The sequence below is a fragment of the Budorcas taxicolor genome, chromosome 19 (genome assembly GCF_023091745.1).
Source record: "Budorcas taxicolor isolate Tak-1 chromosome 19, Takin1.1, whole genome shotgun sequence".
Lineage (NCBI taxonomy): Eukaryota > Metazoa > Chordata > Mammalia > Artiodactyla > Bovidae > Budorcas > Budorcas taxicolor.
Window position 1 is genome coordinate 32,651,725 of NC_068928.1, and position 20,453 is coordinate 32,672,177.

General features: G+C 50.8%; 1 protein-coding gene across 1 annotated transcript; it reads right to left on the minus strand.

Annotated features, from left to right (window-relative positions):
• Positions 1-17,278: 17,278 nt before the first annotated feature.
• On the minus strand, positions 17,279-19,406 carry CDRT4 (CMT1A duplicated region transcript 4). Its single transcript, XM_052658906.1, has 2 exons — positions 19,367-19,406; positions 17,279-17,733 (listed from the first exon to the last, which is right to left on the minus strand). The coding sequence occupies exons 1-2, from the start codon at positions 19,404-19,406 to the stop codon at positions 17,279-17,281; spliced, it is 495 nt and encodes a 164-aa protein (XP_052514866.1).
• Positions 19,407-20,453: the final 1,047 nt, after the last annotated feature.

A 20,453-nucleotide genomic window follows, 5' to 3' on the forward strand; every position in this document is an offset into this window, starting at 1 on the left:
GTGAATGCACTTCCTCAGAGAGATAGAATTTCAGCCTTAGGAGCAACCCCCATCTCCATGAACCCACACACTGGTCTGAGGCAGGAAGCCCCTCCAGGACACCCTCCACGGATTGGCATTTTTGATTGCCCTCAGGACGGGGTGCTCACTCCCACCTGTCAGGGGCTGGACTAGCTGGCATCCACTCAGAGGCACCTACTCTATAGAGCCAGGGTCCATTCTGGGGTGTGCAAGGAGGAATGCTGTTCCCTGGGTGTCTGGCTTGCTTGAGTATGCCCAGGGCCCCAAGCTCAGGGATGCTAGGCCTTGGGTTATATCCCAAGTGGGGCGGCCAGCTGCCCACAGTCCCTCTGGAGGCTCACAGCTCCTTCTCCAGGCATGGCATGTGCCTCTCAAGGCAGTCGGCCTGGCCAGAGGTCAGGGGCACAGTACCTGATGCCCCCCACCTGTACCCTTGCTCAGCCATGGGGCCTACGGTGGCCTAAGCCTCCAGGGCTCCACCCAGCCTGGTGGCCAGCTCAGTTCAGCTCACAGTGTCCTGGGCTCCACTTGGATGTGCCGCCTTCCTGGCTTTCAAGAGTTCTTTTGTTTTTTAATGGGGATATAGTTGATTTACTCTGTTGTGTTCATTTAAAGTATACAACAAAGTGAATCAGTTATACAGACACATATATCCACTCTTTTTTAGATTCTTTTCCCACGTAGGTCATTACAGAGTGTTGGATAGGTTTCCCTGCGATATACAGTAGGTTCTATTATCTACGTTTGCATGCTCGCTCAGTCGGGTCCAACTCTGTGCCACCCTATGGACTGTAGCCCACCAGGCTCCTCTGTCCATGGAATTCTCCAGGCAAGAATATTGGAGTGGGTTGTCATTTCCTTCTCCAGGGAGTGGTATGTATATGTCAAGCTCAATCTTAGCTTTGGAGAGTTTTTTTTTAAAGCAAGAGAGTGGAGTTTGTTCGGGTTTTTTTTTTTTTTTTTTTCCATTAATTTTATTTGGCTGCATCGGGTCTTCATTGCTATGCAGCATGTGGGATCTCAGTTCCCCTACAGGAGATTGAACCTGCACCCCCTGCATTGGAAGGCAGATTCTTAACCACTGGACCACCAGGGAAGTCCCTGGAGGGTCCTAACTTCCTGCCTTTTGTTTCTGCCCTGGCTCAGGGGTCTCTTTGCACTATTTCAAGCGCATCAAGTTCCCTGTGAGCACGGGGGCTGTGTCTCTTTGTAAACTCTCATCAGCCACGTGGCTGCCAGTTTCAGTCCCAAGTCCCCCACCTCAGAGATTCTTCTAGCCCTGTCTGTCACCACCCGCTACTAACCTCACCCTTTCTCAGCATCTTCGGCACCTTCCAGCTCCACCTGCCCAGCCAGGGTCTGTCTCACCGTATCCTGCCTCCAGTTTCTCTCTGACTCCTCCTCCCGGTGAGCTCCTAACAGAAGAATTTCGTGTCTTCTTTTAATCCCCTTTGAAGCACGTAATAGGCTTTTAAGAATGTTTGTTGAATGAAGACATGAATACAATTGGAGCCCTGCCCTTGAAGAACCTCATAATCTGGAGGTGGGGAGGGGAAATGATAACAAAGGACTGCAAAGCAGCAGGAGATGGGGCAGTGATCACCCCAGGTGCTGGGCGAAAGTTTGCTTGCTTGATAAGATGTGCACACCGTCTGTCTCGTTCTTCCCTTGAGTCATTGCATCCAAACCTCCAGTCAGCTTTATTCCTTACAACACACACTTGGGTTTGTGCTAAAATAAGGAGACCTGTTATCATGAAAATCGTGGTGATTGCACCTGGGCGATGATTCACAGTCTTCAGAACTTTCTGTGAGCAGAGAGTCTGCATGGAGCAGTGATGGGCTGGGTGCTTCTGGAGCTCCTTCTAGATCCAATTCCCTCACTTTACGGAAAAGAACAGACATTCCAAGTGGCTTTCCTAAGTTCCTGCAAGAACGTGGGCTCCCGGGCAGCATGTTTGTTTTCAAGGACCTGTTCAGAAAATATGTGCCAGGGCACCGTGACACCCACTTACCTGTCCCTGACATCACACCTGTACCTGGAGGTTCCCCAAACCATTTGCCCGTGAGCACAGACCCCTCGAAGGTGTTCTCCTGCCCCTGAGGCTGAAGACCACAGGAGTAAAATTCTTTCCTGATTGAAATTTATCATCAGTACGATAAAGATGTTGCCAGCGCTTAAGCCAATTAGGCCAGTCCCCTCTTCAGTGTATTGGTTTTCTCCAGGGGATCTTCCCAACCCAGGGTTCGAACCCAGGTCTCCTGCATTACAGGCAGATTCTTTACCATCTGAGCCAGGAAAGAAGCCCATATTGATTTTAGTAGGGGTCAATTCTAGGCTGATTTCTAGGTCATAGGAGTATAATCTTAGTAAGTAGTCATGGTGCTGAAGCGGGCTGTTTAGAAAAAAAAAAAAAAACTGATTTGTAGTATCTGCTGATTTCTGTGGTGTGAACACTCCCACCCTGGTCCATTTCAAGCTGCCAACATAATGTCGCGGAGTCGGCAAGGGGCCAGCTGTACTTGGCATTGGAAGTATTCATACAGTTAGCTCTTATGAGCCCCTACGAGTGGCTGTTCCAGCCACATTTACTGAGATTTTTCTAGGAGCTAGGCATTTCTTTAGGTTCGCTGAATTCTAGCATTTAAACTGCGATTTATCTATGACAATAGGAACAATTAAGAGTACTTACCTCTCTGGTTTTGTAAAATCTGAAGTCATACAAGGTGACTAAGCCCTGCCTGGCTCATGGGAAGCTCTCAGTAAACAAAAACAACCATAACTGTCCTTATTACTCCATAACTCATTTCATTTACTCTCTTCGGTAGCTGAGGGCAGCCAATATCTGTCTGTCAGGCATGGGGAAGATGATGCCACAATTCCCCTTGTGACAGATCTCCTTGAGGATAAACTGTGACAGCATCAGCTGGGCTGAGCTAAGGGATGCCCAGAGAGCTGGTAAAATGTTATTTCTGAGTGTCAGTGGCAAGGGTGTCTCTGGAGGAGATTAGCCTTTGAATCCATGGATGGAGTAAAGATCACCCCCACCTGTGCAGGTGGGCCTCATCCAACCTGCTGAGGGCCTGAATAGAATAAGAAGACAGAGAAAGGCAAATTCTCTGTCTCTCCGCTGGAGCTGAAACACTCCTCTTCCCCTGCCCTCTAGCACTGATGCTCCTGGTTCTTGGACTTTGGGATGCAGACCAGCTCTTACACCATTGGTGCCCGAAATCCCAGATCTTTAACTCGGACTCAGTTACACCACTCAGAAAGTGAAGAGGAACTAAAGAGCCTCTTAACAAGGGTGAAAGAGGAGAGTGAAAAAGCTGGCTTCAATCGCAACATTCAAAAAACTAAGATCATGGCATCCAGTCCCATCACTTCATGGCAAATAAAGAGGGGGACAGTAGAAGCATTGACAGGAGACAGTGAAGGACAGGAAAGCCTGGTGTGCTGCAGTCCACAAAGAGTCAGACCGGACTGAGCAATTAAATAACAACAGTTAGAGCACAGGCTTTCCTGATTCTTCAGCTTGCAGAGGGCAAACCATGCGCCTTCTTGGCCTCCATCACTGCATGAGCCAAGGCCTATAACAAGTCACTCTGGAGCTGTCAAACAGCATGAAATTTTCTTAAGGGTAATCAGTTTTAGACGGCAGGTTTACAATTTTTCCACAACTTGTACTATTTATATTAAAATGTTTTGTAATTACTTCTTTACATATTATGTTCACACTTTCTTCTTAAAAAAATTTAAAAATTGTTTTGTACAAAGGTAACTCTAAAACCAAAAAACCAAAAGTCTCTAGCACCTGTTGATTGAGCTGAACACTCACAGAAGTACAGGGGGTAGGGCTTTACTGGGCACTGGGCTAGAGGCAGGGGCCCTTCCCTCACTTGACCTGTACTCAAAGCTTATTAAAAAGCAGAGACATCATTTTGCTGACAAAGGTCCATATAGTCAAAGCTATGGTTTTTCCAGTAGTTATGTACAGATGTGAGAGTTGGATTATAAAGAATGCTGAGCGCTGAAGAACTGATGCTTTTGAACTGTGGTGTTGGAGAAGACTCTTGAGAATCCTTTGGACTGAAAGGAGATCCAACCAGTCAGTCCTAAAGGAAATCAATCCTGAATATTTATTGGAAGGACTGATGCTGAAGCTGAAGCTTCAATACTTTGGACACCTGATATGAAGAGCTGACTCATTAGATAAGACCCTGATGCTGGGAAAGATTGAAGGCAGGAGGAGAAGGGAACAATACAGGATGAGATGGTTGGATGGCATCACCGACTTGATGGACATGAGATTGAGCAAACTCCGAGAGATGGTGAAGCCTGGCGTGCTGCAGTCCATGGGGTTGCAAAGAGTCGGACACAACTGAGGGAATGAACAACAACGCAGCTCCTTCACTCCCCCTCCCTGTCATCCTCATCTGCCCTTCTCCATCTCAGACACACACCAGCGTGGTCCTCGAGAATTGGATGAGCCCAGTTGTACATGTTGCTCATCGGTTGGGTATGAGGATCCGCTAGTGGGCTCATCTCTGAGTGTCAAGCTCTGGACTCTTCCTGAGTTTTGAGTGATTCTGCAGGACAGATGCTGGTGGAGAAAGGGCACACTGCGAGGGGAGGTCTGAGTGGTCTTGTAGCTGCAACTCTGGAGCCGAGCTCTGCCCCCCAGGGCCCGGCACACTGTCTCCTGGGGCGGGCTATGGCACCCTGGCCAAGCTGCCCAGGGTGGGCATGCACAATGGAAGCCTGTTCCTGAGGAACAGGAATAGTCTAAGAGAAAGAAGCCGAGAAGGAAAAATGTCTTCGTATCTGTTTTGCTTCCCACGCCTCACCCACTGCGAACATTAACTTCATACCAAGCTCCCACTGCTGGGGACCAGGGACGGGAGCTGTCAGAGTGGGGGCGGCAGCTCTGCACCACTTCTAGGTCCGCGGCGGCCCCGAGGCCTCAGCCCCGTGCTCTGTGCTTTCAGTGTCCTTAAATATTTGTCAGCATCATCTGCGTCAGTCCTTTTCCAAGAGTGAAGAAGGATGAATTTCCTTCTGAACTGCATTTCCCTTCTATTTTGGTATCACTTTCCGAAGTGGAAAGGGTAGGCCTTCAGACCACTACGTGAGTTGGCAAATTCAAGTTCTGATGTTCCCATCTCACCTGCTGGAGGTGAGCCAGCCCCAGCACACCTTCAGCGCCTCAAACAGCAGGCAGGTATCACTGCTTGGAGGTGAGGGAATACAGGCACCCCGCCGTCACCTTGTTATGGAGTTCAGCCTTTCAGCAGGAACAAGAGGATTGTCAGTTACAAGGGTCAAGGAGTCTGCCTTGGAGCCTGCCTTCTAGTCACCAGTCTCACTACCTAAGAGAAAAGAGGGCAATTGTACTACCTGAAAATCACTTTCATTCTCACCAAGAGGCTCAGTGGTCATCAGGAAAAAAATTTCAGAAAGGTTCTCTGGGCTTACTCTTATCAGACAATAAAAGAGATGTTAAAGCTGCCATAATAGAAGCAATCTGACTCTGGCAAACAGACAGGCAGATCAATGAACTGAAATAGAAAGTCCCCAAAGAGACTGGAAAACAGCATAATTTAAGGTATAAGAAAGGCAAGTTTCCAGTCATTGAGGGAAAGATGGATTGTTCAATAAATGTTGTTGGGGAAACTGGCTCACCAGAGAGGGAAAGTTCAACTAAATCCTCCTTCCTGCCTTTATACTAAAATTAATTAATTACAATTTAAACTAAAATTAATTAAAAACAGAAAAACCATAAAAGTACTAGAAAAGGACGTGAGGTAATTTTTTCACATCCGATTAGGAGAGGAAAAGCTTTTATAATTAAGACAAGTTTTTTTTGGTCTGAATTAGACAAATGTTGATGAGGCTGACTGTATAAATATTTTAAAGTTTATGCATTTCAAAAGTACTAAAATGGAATCAAAATACAAAGGAAAGGTTGGGAAATATTGGAAAGACGGGTTATGAGCAAAGGACTGAAGAGCCTAATACAAAAAGAGGACTTGAAAGCCACAAGTGAAAGGCCAAGTCAATTTTTTCAAATCAGTAAAATATCTTTTTTAAATGGTTCACAGAGAGAGTGTGTTAGAAACGGTGAATAAACAAATGCAAAGAAAGAAAAGGCACATTAAAATCTGTAAAATTTTTGCTAATTAGGTCAAAAGTGAAAGTGTTAGTCACTCAGCTGTGTCCTCCTCTTTGCAATCCCATGGACTGCAGCCCTCCACGCTCCTCTGCCCACGGAATTCTCCAGGCAAGAATTTTGGACTAGCCATTCCCTTCTCCAGAGGATCCTCCCGACCCAGGGATCTAACCTTGGTCTCTGCATTGCAGGTGGATCCTTCACTATCTGAACCATCAGGGAAGCCTTTCAGTAAAGACCAAAAATTTATTAACACATGTGCCGATTAGGAAGTGGGGAAACAGGGCTTCTCACAACTGTAGGGGGAGTGTGAACAGGTGTGACATTTTCTGAGGTCAATTTGGTAATAGTTTCTGTCCAGATAAGAATGAACCTGGGCAGCTGCACTCCAGGAATTCACCTTGCTGATGTGCCCCTCGTGTGAGCAGAGACACAGCAACTCTGCGTCCAGGAACCAGCAAATGTCCACTATGTCCGGCTAAAGAGCTATATTCATGGTGGACACACACAACATTACATTCTGCAGCTGCTTAAAAGGATGCAGTGATTCTATGTGCCCAGAGAAACCACCTCCAAGATGGCTAAGTGGGAAAAGCACCCAGCAGGACACTGTGTATCATACAACATGTGGGGGTGGGGGGAGTGTGCGCATTCAGCAAAGCTTTGCCAAGCAGCTACCTGATATGGAAACTGTTCCAAGAGCCGGGGACCCAGCGGTAAACACAACACAGACCCTCTGCTCTCCTGAGCATGTATCCTCCTGGGAGAATGACAAGCAGTAAGTAGGTGGTGGGGGTGGCCACCAGGAGGAAAGTGATGGAGGAAAAAATGAAGAGATATGAGGGATGCAAGGGACAGGCTGGAGCTTTACCAAGACAAGGGTATTTGAGCCAAGACTCCTTCGATGCCAGAGAGAAAGGGTGAGGATGGGGCAGGAGCATTTCAGCCAGGAGGGCGCCGAGAAGGAAGCCTGATGGTCCAGGCAGGCTAGAGCTGCCAGTTGGAAGGAGAACGTGGAGAAGAGGCACAGAAAGGAGGCCAGAAGAGCTTGCTGGTTGTACAAAGGATTCTGGTCTCTTACTCAGAGGAGATGTGACGTGACCTGACTTCAGGGTTTAAGAGCGCACAGAGAAAATCCCCCAAGGAATGCACATCCACCCGTTAATGGTGGTCACCTCCAGGCAGAGGAACGGCAGGGGGCAGGCAGGGAGGTGGGGGCAGAGAATGATTTCTCATCATATTCTGTGGATGTCTTTTTTGTTTCTTGACCGCAAACATGCACGCCTTGCTTTTTTTTCACATTTCAAAGAGCCCTTGTGCCCTGAGTGAAACACAAAATAAAGAACTTCCCCCGCAAAGGGACTCCTTTATTCCTGGGTGGCTGGATAAGCCAGGGGTTGCCTGCATGATGTCTTAGCTTGGGTTCCCCAAAAGCAGACTCTGAGATGAGGATTGGAGAACAAGGAGCCTACTGGGGGGTGTAAACCCAGGAGACACGGGCAGGGGAGTGGAGAAGTGGGCAGAGGAAGAACACAGGCTGAGGCACAGGGCATCCTTGAGCAGATGGCCACTCAAATACTCATCTGTCACCAGCCTGGACCTCCTCACTTACACGTCCGAACTGGGGAGTGGGGGAGGGGTAGGAAGCTGGGCTATTTGTCTTCTCCCTCCTGTTGGCCATACTGAGGGCATTTCCCGGGACCTTAACTCCTTGTCCCTTCCAGGGCATTGAGAGAAAGCTCCAGGTGGAGAGTTATTGGTGCCTGGAACGCAGGCAGGGGAAGGGACGTGAATGTTGCCTTTAAAAAGTCCTGGCAGTGGTTTGCCCCATGGGTATTTTCACCCTGTCTTTTGTAAAGTATGCTGGTCTTTAACTCATTCTACATGAAGATGAAATCAGTAAAGGAGAACCAGGTGGGCTTGGAAATGTTTCAAAAAACTCTCCTGGAGCACAAGAAACTAGGACCACCTTGGAAGGAGGGTTTGCACGCAAACACGACTTGCCTGGGGTGCTCTGCTGGGAAAATAAGTTTCAACGAAATCTCTGGCGAAAACTATATTTGGCGATTTTCTTAAGAAAAGGAATTGCAGATAGTGGTCCACCCACCCCCTCCACAAGGAAATTCCAGCTGCGTGCTCAGGGCTATCTGGAGAGGCCCCCCTTCCCTGATCCATGGCAGACGTCAGCAGTGGATCAGGAAGACCAGGATGGACTGCTTTCAAATCCTCCATGAAATCACTGGGCCTCTCTGACCTTCTGTCTCCTTATCTTCAGAATGATTGGGGGAGATTAAAGGAGCCACTCTTACACGCCCTCCCTCATTCTCTGGTCCTAGAGCAGCTGAGTTTTGCTACAGCCCGTGAACTGAATCAGAAAATGCCAACGAGAGTGGAGCTCAGAAGGCTCCAAGCAGAGCCAGCTTGTTGAACAGGGCACAGCTTCTCAGGTTGAGAACATAGCATCACATGGATGACTTGGGAGGGGATAGCTCTCACTTGAGAACAAAATTCATGTATATATAAGACTTTTTGCTCCTCAGAGGCGGGCCTCATATCCCCCTTTTCCTCGCCTCTTGATATTTAAGGTGGTTGGTGAGCTAATGTTCATGGTAGTGGGCCAGGGAGCCAGGAATCCAGAGTTTAGCCTCTCATAGATTTCGCTATTTCCCTGCCTAAAACCCTGCTGTAGCTGTTGGTCATTCTTAGGGGGGAAATGGTCTTTCATTTTTGGGTCCTGAGGTGACCCACTCTCACCCCCTTACTTCCCAACCTCTGCTTGGATCCCTCACCTCACCCCACCCACTCATACTGGGGCTTCTCAGAACGCATTCCTCAGTCCTCCTTCAAACATTCAGCATGGTGTTATCAGCTATAATCAGCATCCTGTACATTAGGTCTCATCAACCTCATAACTGGAAGTTTTACCCTTTGACTAATATCTACTCCTCCCCCACCCCCAGCCCCCAGGGAACCACCACTCTACTCTCCCCGTTTCTGAGTTCAGCATTCTTAGATTCTGCCAATGGCACCCCACTCCAGTACTCTTGCCTGGAAAATCCCATGGACGGAGGAGCCTGGTAGGCTGTAGTCCATGGGGTCTCGAAGAGTTGGGCACGACTGAGCGACTTGACTTTCACTTTTTACTTTCATGCATTGGAGAAGGAAATGGCAACCCAGTCCAGTGTTCTTGCCTGGGGAATCCCAGGGACGGGTAGCCTGGTGGGCTGCCGTCTATGGGGTTGCACAGAGGTGGACACGACTGAGGCGACTTAGCAGCAAGGGCTTCCTTGATGGCTCAGGTGGTAAAGAATCTGCCTGCAATGCAGGAGACCTGAGTTCGATCTCTGGGTTGGATAGATCTCCTGAAGAAGGGAATGGCAACCCACTCCAGTATTTTGCCTGGAGAAGTCCATGAAGAAAGGAGTCTGGTGGGCTCTAGTCCATGGGGTCCCAAAAGAGTCAGACACGACTGAGTGACTAAGCATTCACACACTCTACAGTATTTGTCTTCCTCTCTCTAATTTATCAATAGGCCTTCCAGTGTTCTTGCCTCGAGAATCCCAGGGACGGGGGAGCCTGGTGGGCTGCCGTCTATGGGGTCGCACAGAGTTGGACACAACTGAAGTGACTTAGCTTAGCTTTAATGAGACTGTGTCTTTGCTGGTTTCGTAATTTTTCAGTAAATAAGGGCTGCACTTTCATAAGTTTGTTCAGAGGTGACGTGGCCTGATGGAGGTGGTGAAGGTGGTGGTGATGGAGATGGTGGTGGTGGTGGTGATGAAGGTGATGACGGTGATGGTGGTGGTGGTGATGGTCACGGTCATGGTGATGGATCTGCAGGTGGAAATGGTGGTGGTGGTGCGGTAGTGTGTGTTCTGCCAGGAGCTCCCCACTCTGGCACAACAGAAGGCGAAGTTTGCCTGAATTCTGCCAGCAGGACCCTAAAGAGGACTAGACGAAAGCCCCCTGCTAACCATTCTGAGCTCTTAATTGCAGTGTGTTCTGTTGAACATTGGGACTGCCTTCTCCAGTTCAGAACTACTAAACCTCCTCTTAGAAATGGGGCGCTTGGTACCCCAGCAGCAATTCTGTGATCAAGAGGGAAGCTATTGATGCAGGAAGGGAAGATGAAGGATTCAGGGGGAACTGGTTCTGGAATCTGAGTTAACGGAGATGCCCTGAGATCCGTGTTGGAGGTGGAGCTGGTCCTCACCAGGGAACACCACTCAGAATTAGACTGTGGGCCTCCCAAAGTACACAGTTCCAGTAGAATTGTAATTTATTCTGTTGAGTTTCTGCCACCCCGAGGCCTTCAGGGCAGATTTACTGATGTGTGTCAACCTGCGGGAGCCATGCCCTGGGAGACCATAGGGGGACCCAGTGGAGAAGAGGGAGAGCAGTGGCCTGGGACTTCGGAGCAATGGCTCTGGGGTGAGAGAACGGCCAGGGTGACCTCAAGTGGTGCACAGTGCTCAGAGCTTCCCAGGGTGCACCTGAGCACGTCTCACCTCCTCAGGATAGAGGCTCAGACCCAGGATCTGAGCATAAAGGGGCCTGCTTCTCCAAAATTTGTGCAGCCCAGGCCATCTCAGTCACTTCTACCGCAGGGAGACTGAGTCACAACAAGCATCATTTCATTTTACAATGACAAAAAATAAAATGAAAATCAGATGGAAAGGAAGGAGGAAAAGGGAGGGAGAGAGGCAAGCAGAGAGGGAGGGCTCTGCAGGTATGACCAAGATGATGACAAGGTGGAGCCAGAGACCACGCCTCGTCCCTTGGTTAAAGGACATCCCTCGCCCTGGTCTACAGACGGGTCCCCCAAAACCCAGAAAGGCAGGTAGAAACCATGGAAAGCCAGACCTGGTCTCTTTGTTTTGAGACATGGGAAAGTTCAGGTGAGGCTCATATGTCTAGGGGCCCAGATGCTAAGGGCTTGGACCTGACCACCACCCGGTGGGGAAAGTACAGACACTGGAGGGGCCCCCCCCACATCTGAAGCTGCCTCGCCCAGCCCCAGCCCTTCAGCCAGGAAGGCTAGAGGTAAAAATCCTAGGGCTAGCAGCCTGCAGATGTGGGTGCTGCCTCTGTTCTGCTACGAGGGGCCGGGCCGGGAGAGAGGCGCCACACCCCGAAGCTCGCTCCCGAGCCCGGGGACAGCTCCATGGTGCTACAGAAACAAACACGGCAGCCGGGTAAGCGTAAACTGAAGGCAGCTTGGCAAAGTTCAAAAAACTCACCAGGCCGCCAAACTTCAGTTTGGCCAAAAATTCGACATGACCTCACCCCTTTTCATAAGCAGCTGTCCTGATACTAATCCTGCCTCTTCCCTAAGCCCTTTGTCATGAGCCTGGGGAGAACACACCAGGTGCTTCAAGCAAGAGCGCTCCACAAACCCCAAGCTTCTCTGTAACATGCAAGGGTGACGGACCAGGGTCTGCACTGCCAGATGGAAGACCGAGTGTCTGCCGCGCTCACGCTGAGCCCCCTTGGGGTCCCTGGCACAAGTCAGCACCCAGCACATATTTGTAGGGTGCCCATTGGATGGCTGCCGACGTCGGAAAGGGAGATGGTGTTAGGTCTGTGAATTTACATCCTTTCTGATAAAGGATGGAGAAAACACATTAACTTGGAGTTCCATCAGACGGGCATGGGCTGGTCGTTTTAAGAGGACAGAGTAACTAGATGTTGAATTTTGAGAGACTGTGCCTGCTGCTCCTCCATGTCCTTCAGGGAAGGGCACATCCAGGGTACCACCTGGGTCCTTTATTCGAATCACACCATCAGGACCAGAAGGACCTTTCCAGCAAAGCTGCCTGCCCCTTGCCTCAAACCTTTTACACAACCCTAGCCAAGAGGCTTCTCCAGCCTCTGGACATTACAAAAGATACATCACAGTTCATTCTGTTCCAGGTGTTGGGAACTGCTGTTGTAAATTATTTGTAATTGAGCTCCAGTCACGTGCCAGGCCATGGGCCACGTTCTGGGAAGATGACCATGAGCACGGCTGACCTTGTCCGGCTCTCATGACACTTTCAGAGCCTCCTTCCCAACTCAGCTGGTCCGGCGGCAGGTGAGTTGGTCCTGAGGAATGCGCCATGAAGGACTGGCTTCTGGTAAAGCCACTCACAGGGAGGAGTGGATGCCTTCCAAAAGGATGCCCGGCACTGACCCTGAGGGTCAAAGCCACAGGCCAAGCTCATCTGGCCCTCATGAGGACACATCAGCAGGACTGCCAGTGATGAAAACAAGGAGGAAGAGAAGGAATGGGGGGAAGGGGACCTGGGTACAGGGAAGGTAGCCAGGACTTGGACCTGAGGGCTTGGGTCCAGTCCCAGAAGGGCTCCCTTCTAGCCAGGACAACAGACAGAAGCCCCCAGGCAGTGAATGGACCTGGACAAGCAGGAACACACAGAAGTGGGCACAGAGGGCCTGGTGCACTCAGGGCCCACAGGGCAATTGTCCTTCCAGTGGTCACTTTCCCTGGGACCAGTTCGTCTCTCTGCAACACCCCTCCCGACTGGCGGACCCACAGAAACCATTCTGTCTTGTCTGAAATGCAGAAGCTTCCTGCCCACCTTGTCTACCAAAAATGACGGAGGTTACCGGGTGGCTGGAGACTGGACCTGAAGGGGAAGTGGGTTACCTGGAACCTTCCTGGGCCCTCACAACTAGGAGCTTCCTAGAAAGGCCTTGGGTGGGGAGGGAATTCTTTGCCCTGGAACAGAGAGCCTGGGAGAAGAGATGGGGCTCTCGGCACTGAGTCCAAGTTCATCTCCACATCACTGTTTATCCTGCCTGTCCCATGTGGAAACTGGATTGTGGTCGGGACAAAGGCACAGAATATGGGGGAAGTGGTGGGCTCCACCTAAAACTGGGATGTTCCCACATCCCCTGCCTGCCCTCCATGCCCATCCCAATGCCCCAGAGGGAGCCCCTTGCATGTGCCCAGCCATGCCTCACTGGTTTAGGGCAGCACAGTGTGAGTTCCAAGTACCTAATCAGATGGCACTAGTGGTAAAGAACACGCCTGCCAATGCAGGAGATGTAAGAGACACGGGTTCCCTCCCTGGGTCGGAAGATCCCCTGGAGGAGGACATAGCCACCCACTCCAGTATTCTTGCCTGAAGAATCCCATGGACAGAGGAGCCTGGCAGGCCATAGTCCATGGGGTCACGAAGAGTCGGACTGAAGCAACTTAGAACGAAGGCAGGTGGCTGAGGCTTTGCATCCCTGGTGAGAGTTGGGGCTGGGGAAGGGGGTAGTGAGCAAGGAAGAGGGAAGATTTCCTGATTATCTGAGCTTCAGCCGAGGCTCAGCAACACTGGATCCTGGTAAATCCCAGGCCCTTGATTACTGCCCCTCCAGCTCCGGTTCGGTCTCATCACTGATAAGGTGCGGGTTTTGCACACACGCCCATCACTCCAGAAGGGTGGGGATTCCAAGAAGCTTCTAGGAGTGACTGACTCAGACAGAGCTGAAGAGAGCCACAGGGGCAGGACAGGCACACGGGCGCACCCACATCCCACAGAGCACTTTACAGTCTTTCCTACCACCTCTGTGGACACGCAGAGTGAGGCTGCAGGGCTGGCGTTCCTGCCGCTGGCTTTCCGTCTCCAGGGATGTGGAGCTGGCCCTTGGTTGGGATTCCTGGGCTGTGTCCCCAGGGCCCCCATCAAAGCCCAGGGGTCCAAACCCCTACCTCAGGGGGCCCATTATTTTATCTCTGTCCTGAAAAAAAGGACTAAGGGGACTGTGAGGCTTTTGTGCCTCCCATACAAGGCCCTCAGGCCCCCTAATGGACCAGAAGGATTTGTAATCATACGCGCTGGCAGTTAAGTCCCCGGCTCCACTAAGCGCCTGGCCTCCCTTTCCAATTGGAGGATCCCTGGGCCACCCCCAAACATCTGGCTGGCACACCCCAGCTCCAGGAATTGCCAGATCGTCTGTCCTTACAGCCCACCTTCCCCACCCCCACCCCTCCCAACCCCTGAATGGCAAGGACCACAGGCTCAGCTGAAGGTAAACGTCAACTGTTTAAACACCAACTGTGAAATCTGCAAACAGACAAAAACCATATCGTGCACGGGAGCCAGAGAATTTGCTCAAAAACAGCTACTCAACGTGTCAGAGGCAGAGGGGTCCTCAGTTACTGAGCAGCACAGAAGGGCTAACAAAAGATACACTCTGGTGTTTCACACACCAGCCAGAGTGGGGAGACGAAACAGCTCCCCTGACAAACAGAACTTTCTAGATGCTGTGGAGATAAAGAGGCGGCGGCTACGGGCTGTGGACTCCCAAGGACTCCACACGTGCTGTGAGTCCAGCACATCCAAAGGAACCTGAGCTCCCCCAGGCCCTCCACTCAGAAGGCGGCTGAGGTTGCACTCGGAAGAATCCACATTCCTCTCCAAGCCCCACCCGCTGGGCGGACTCCAAGCAGCTGGAAGGCTGCTTGCAGGCCCTGGGAGCACCGGGAAGTCTCCCAGCTTCATGAACAAAGCCAGTCCAGTCCCACCAAGCATCTACTGGGCTCTACAGACCCACAGCTTCATGTCCACGCCCAGGGCGGGGACCTGCATGTGGGTGCCTTGTGACATCAAGAAGTCTCTCCCCCACTTTTTGTCATTACTTCAGGGCCTCCCAGGATTTTAGCAAGAGTCCTCCATGAGTTTAGCACAAGTTCAGCTCCAGGGCCCCCACCTCTAGTCAGGCATCTGGGCCTGGAGACAAATTTAAGCAACAGCTGCCTCGATACCTCAGGGTCACCCTCCTTCCTCCAGTGACGGAGGCTTCATCACTGGTCCAGCTACTCCGTCCATCAGCTGCCTCTCCAGGAGAACCCCTTCCAGGCAGCCCCCTCGGTCCTCAAGCCAACATGGCAAGTTCTTGAAGTGGCTGGACCTATGAACCCAGTTTGGCCTTGAACAGACTCCTCCCTTTCAAAGCAATTAAGAGTTTTTCTTGAGGGAGGTGGGAGGGGGGTTCATGTTTGGGAACACATGTAAGAAGTAAAGATTTTAAAATTAAAAAAATAAAAAACTTTAAAAAAAAATAAATTAAATAAATAAATAAATATCCAGATCTGGAAAAAAAAAAAAAAAAGTTTTTCTTTCTTAAAACAGCCCCAGAAGCCACTGTGTCTGGACTGCAGCCACAGACACAAGCCATTCTCATCACAGTGTAAGGTACTGGTGTGCTTAGCTCCTGCTTATATGTTATAACAGACTGAGAATTAATCTAAGCAATATTATCTATAAAACAACCATTCATTTAGAGAGTATATATTTGTAAAAACTGTGAAACACCTAGAAATTTAAAAAGCAACAGCCACCAAAAACAAAACAAAACACTATGTAACAACTCTACCTTCAAAGGAATGGAAAGAAATCAGCCCAAACCCCTGCAAACACTGACACCATGAAAATCTATAATCCATCACTTCCCAAGTATACTCTAGCTATAAACTCCCATAAAGGGATAGAGAAAAGAAAATTTTTTGTTAGGAATTCATCATTCGCTTCCAAGTGTGTAAATGTTCCGTGGACCCAAAAAACAGTCATTCAGATTCACTGTAAATCATATTATTTTTGTAAGAATTCATTCTGGCCAAGAGCTGCGGACCCAGGAATGGATCTGGAGCTCCTAACTTGTGCAACTCTCTACACAGCTCACAGCAGCCAGAGTGCAGCCAAGTGTTTCTGCAGGGCTCCTGGGTGGAGAGGGCACATTCTCAGGGCAGCTTCCACATTTTCCAACAACTAACTCATTGCATCTTCTGTGTCTCTGTGAGAAGCTGGGTGAATATTAACCGTTTCACTAACACAAGCACAGACACTTGGGTGAGGCAAAGAAGAGAGATGCGATCAGTGAAGCCACGCTCAGTGCAGGAGCCCCAGAGCCGAGACTGGGTGGTCTGCCTGTCGCATTGGGTCCCCTCTGTGACTAAACACATAGTGTGTCTGCCTCCAGACTGAGGACAGCATCGTTTGCTCTGAGGCCAGCTGGGAATAGCCCAAGCATGGGTGGACCGATTTCAGCTGTCTGACAAAGCACAGCTGGGGTCCAGCCGGAGCTGTCTCCCCGCCAGCTCTGCTCCACAAGCCTCAGAGAAGCCCAGGGGACAGAATCCCCCATCTCTCAGCAGCGGACACTTGGACCCCCATAGCCACTTTGTAAGCCCCGCCCCCCCCAAGGAAGAAACCTCCCAATACAGGTTCAGGAACCAAATGGGACAGCAAGGTGGGATCTCTTGGAACCCACTGGGCAGGGACTCAAGCTTAATTCCCTGGCTCTAAGTCCATCCTTTCACACTCTGCTTTGAGACGCAGGATTTGGGTTGCTGCAAACCACATTTCTATTTCCCTCCCAGTTGGGCTCTGCCTATCAGGAGAGCCAGAGGGAGCGTCAAGACTGGAGGAGGAAGAAGGGACTTGCTCCAGATTTGGTTCCTGCTGGCTTCCTGTCCTCAGCAATACTCATTCACTTGGGCGGTGTCAACTCCTTCCAGAAACATCTGAGCCTCTCTTGGGCTTCCCCAACACTCTTGGAACCAAGCATGTGCATCCATGAGCCAAGAGGCGGGGGTGCCACCCCACAGGGCTGTCCTCCGAGCTCAGGACACCAGCGTCTGCTGAGAAGCATTCGTTAGCCCACCTCAGAAATCAGAGATCAGCCCACCTGCCCATCACCAAGCGTCTAGCTTAATATATTTGCATCTTCCCTGGGTGCATGCCCCAGGCTGCTTCCTGCAGGTGCCTCTCCATCCACGCCCTCTGAACCCTCTTCCTGCCTTTTCAGTGGCCTGCTCTCTGGTGTGGTTTCTGTCTGCTGCCTGGACCAGAACTGATTCGTCCTCAGCTGGGTCCTAAGCATCTACACCAGGAACTGGAGACTGGCATTCCCAGGCCCACTTAATTGCACTGCCAGAGGGAGCGCACCCGCCCACCCATGGCCCCCATCCCTTGGGGTTGATCTCAGCCAACCTCTGCACCAGCAGGGGCGAGTTCCAACGCAAGGGCCGCCACACAATATGTGGCAAACGGCGCTTAATTGCCATACAAGCTCCGGGGTCAGCTGCGGGGACTCTGGCTAGAGGCAAAACATTTCTGACGGCCGCCCGGCCGTGTAAGGGAGCGTCCTCATGGTGGGCGCCCGGGCAAAGATGATCTTGTTGTAGCTGGTGGTGGGACTCGCCCTGGAGTCTGAGTGCAGGTGGAGGGGCTCTGGGACCCCCGGGGGCCCCATGGCCGACATGGTGAGGGGGCCCCACACAGACAGCATGGTCTCGGACCTCAGGTCCTTGAAGGTGGCAGTGCCTGAGGACTTGGAAGACTTCCTCCTCTTCAGCTGGATGAGGCTGGCTGGCTTGCTCTGCTTGCCCCCCCGCCGACTCTCCTCCACCGTTTGCAGGCACTCCAGCTCTCTGGCCTTGCTCTTCTCTATGAGTCTCTTCACCATCGGGGAGGTGTATGTGACATAGGCCGGCCACGGGTCGTGTTTGTCAAGCAGATTCACTGGGAGCCCGATGTTCTCAGTGAGTTCTACTGGCAAAGAGAAACACAGGCAGTTTAGAGGCACTCGTGGCAATGGTTCCATTCTTTAGGGGTCAGAGGAATCAGAGTCTGGATTTCTCCCCATCAGGCGTGATAGCCCTTCCACCCCCTGTATTCAGTGGGAATAAAATGGTGGGCTTGAACTCAAATCTAACAGGCTCACACATCCATAAACTTCTCACTCTAGCTGCTGGTCAGAAGTTTTGGGTGTCTGAGGTGGGGGGAGCTTTACTGGAAAATCTGTAAAGTTGGGAGACAGAATGACACTACACAGAGTATATTAATTAAGGAAAACAATTGTCAAGAGTGGGACCTTGGAGTCCAACAGGCTTGGTTTCAAATCTTTGCATACATCAAATTGTTTAACCTATAAACCTGTGTCATTTCACCAGTAAAAATGGTTACCATAAGGCTATAGGAAGGATGAAATAAAGTAATATAAGTCAAGGACTTGTAACAGTGTAGCTCAGGGGTTGAAAGCATGGGCTTTGCACTTGGACTATCTGAGTTCAAATTCATTCTCCACCCTCTCCACCCCATCTTCTTATCTGTGAATCTCGAGCAAGTCTCTGACCCTCCTTAACTTCAGCTGCTTTGTTTGTAAAGCACTGATTAGAAAAAGACCAACCCCAAAGAGCTTTCTTGTGGATTAAAGGAAGCAATATATGTAAAGATTTTATTTAGCACAGTACCTGGCACAGAGTAATCAGTGAGCAGCAACTATGAACATCTTGGCTGAGTCTCACTGCCTTTTTCATTTAATCCTTGTTACACCTGATAATGGATGTCATCCCCCTTTAAGAGAGGACAAGCCCAAGGCTGTCCATCCTGCTCAGCTAGCACATGGTGGGTTTGAACTCAAGTCTCACAGGCTCACACATACATAAGCTTTTCACTTTAGCTGCTGGCCAGAAGTTTTGGGTGTCTGGGGTGGGGGAAGCCTTACTGGAAAATCCACCCATTAGTTTGCCAAGCAGCCCATCCCTCTGTGAATACCAAGTCCTTCCAGGTCAGATCTTCTTTCTTTCCTTTGCAGCTTCACTTGGTCCAGAAGAAAGGCCTCCAAATTTCCCTCCCGCAGCTTCTCCTCCTCTATTTCCTCAGGTGTTGCCTACTTGCCCTAATTTTATAGTCCTTTGGTCATTTTGATATGAGTTGGAGAGGCAGGGGACTTAAAAGGTTCAGCCTGAATTCAGTGAAAAGCACTATAACTCAAGAGAAGAGGCAGATTCTAAAGTGATTCCCAGGCTCCCTTGTGGGGAAATGAGAGCTCCTCGGAGATAGGGCCATGAGGAAGAGCATCGTGGAAGGTTCCAGGTCCCAGCAAGGCTGTCACTGTGCCTGGGGGGAGACAGGATACGTGACGTCACCTCGCTCTAGAAGGAGAGCATCCAAGCTTCCGGGCACAGATGTGACCACCCGTCCTTGCCTGCCCAAAGCAGATGCGAAACTCCAGGGTCCTGCGGGTTAGGGCATCCACTGTACAGGACAGAGATGAAACTACCCAGAGACCTGCCCCTCTGTCTCTCCAATCCACCAGATCCTTGCACCAGTGTGACAAAAGCAGCCCCCACCACGCCCCAACCTCGGCCAACCCCACCCACTGTGAAGACCTGAGCTTTACCTTCTTCCATCTTCATCTTTCTTCCATCGAGCCTCTCCATGTTTACCGAATTCTTCACAGCAAAGGCCTAGATACCTTTGGAGAAAAACATCTGTAAGCCTGGACTCCCACAGAGAGTCCTGGAAGAAAGCGGCGGGCAGCCTCCCTGGGAGCCTGAGCTCAAGGGCCTCTGTCGGCTCAGAGACAAGGAGGAGCCTCTGGGAGCCGGAGAGACAGGCTGAGCCCAGGGCATGCGGGGAGGGCAGGCCAGGTCCAGGCCTCCACCTTCTGACTGCCAGCTTTTGAGGACCCAGTGCAAGGCTGGCTTGGGGGCTACATCAAGGCTGGACTAGGGAAAAGGTGAAGAAAGAAATGCCCCCACTTCAAAACTACATCTTCTTCTCCACCAGAGCCCAAGTGAGCACGTTACTGCCATTGGGCAGAATACGTCTCCCTGGCAGCACCCTTGGCCTGCTATCAGGGGAAGGGGCAGCAGAGATGGGCAGCTGCCTGGAGTCAACCTCAGGCCGGCAGGCAGAGGCTGCAATAAGGCTGCCTTCCTGCCCAACATGACCAATGGCAACTGCAGTCTAGGGACTCTCGAACCTCTCGAGGGTCCATCCGCCTGGAGGGTTGTTAAAACATCCCTGGGCCCAGGTCCAGAGCCACAACTCAAATCTTCAGCAAGGAAGATTGGTGAGCTTTTATTATTAACCACTAAGCGACCTTTTCAGCTCCTCTCTACTTCCAAGTCCCGGAAATGCACATCGGAGAATGGATGACTTTATAGATTCATTCCTTGAGCATTGGGAAGGCCCAGGGAGCATGCCCACTGCCTCCTGTCAACACCCAGGGACTAAGAATTTGAGTGGCTCTGAACAAGCTTGAGGGTGAGTCCAGAGCTGTGTCCAGGAGACCCTGCTTTAAGAACCATGGGTCCAGGGCAGTGCCACTTCATGGGAACCCTAGGGGGTGGGGCTGGGGAAACACACCAGCAGGGTCCGCACCAGGGATGCAGGGTCTGCTGCCGGCTCTGGAGGCCTGAGAACATGCATGTCGAAGTCACGCCCAGGTGCCGCTGCCAGTGTGAGGACCTACTCTTAGTAGC

Coding starts and splice junctions, on each gene's coding strand:
- CDRT4 (XM_052658906.1), bottom strand. CDS start 19,406: ATGGAGAGGCTCGATGGAAGAAAGATGAAGATGGAAGAAG. Junction 17,734..19,366: donor AAAGATGAAGATGGAAGAAG/GTAAAGCTCAGG, acceptor TCTCTTTGCCAG/TAGAACTCACTGAGAACATC.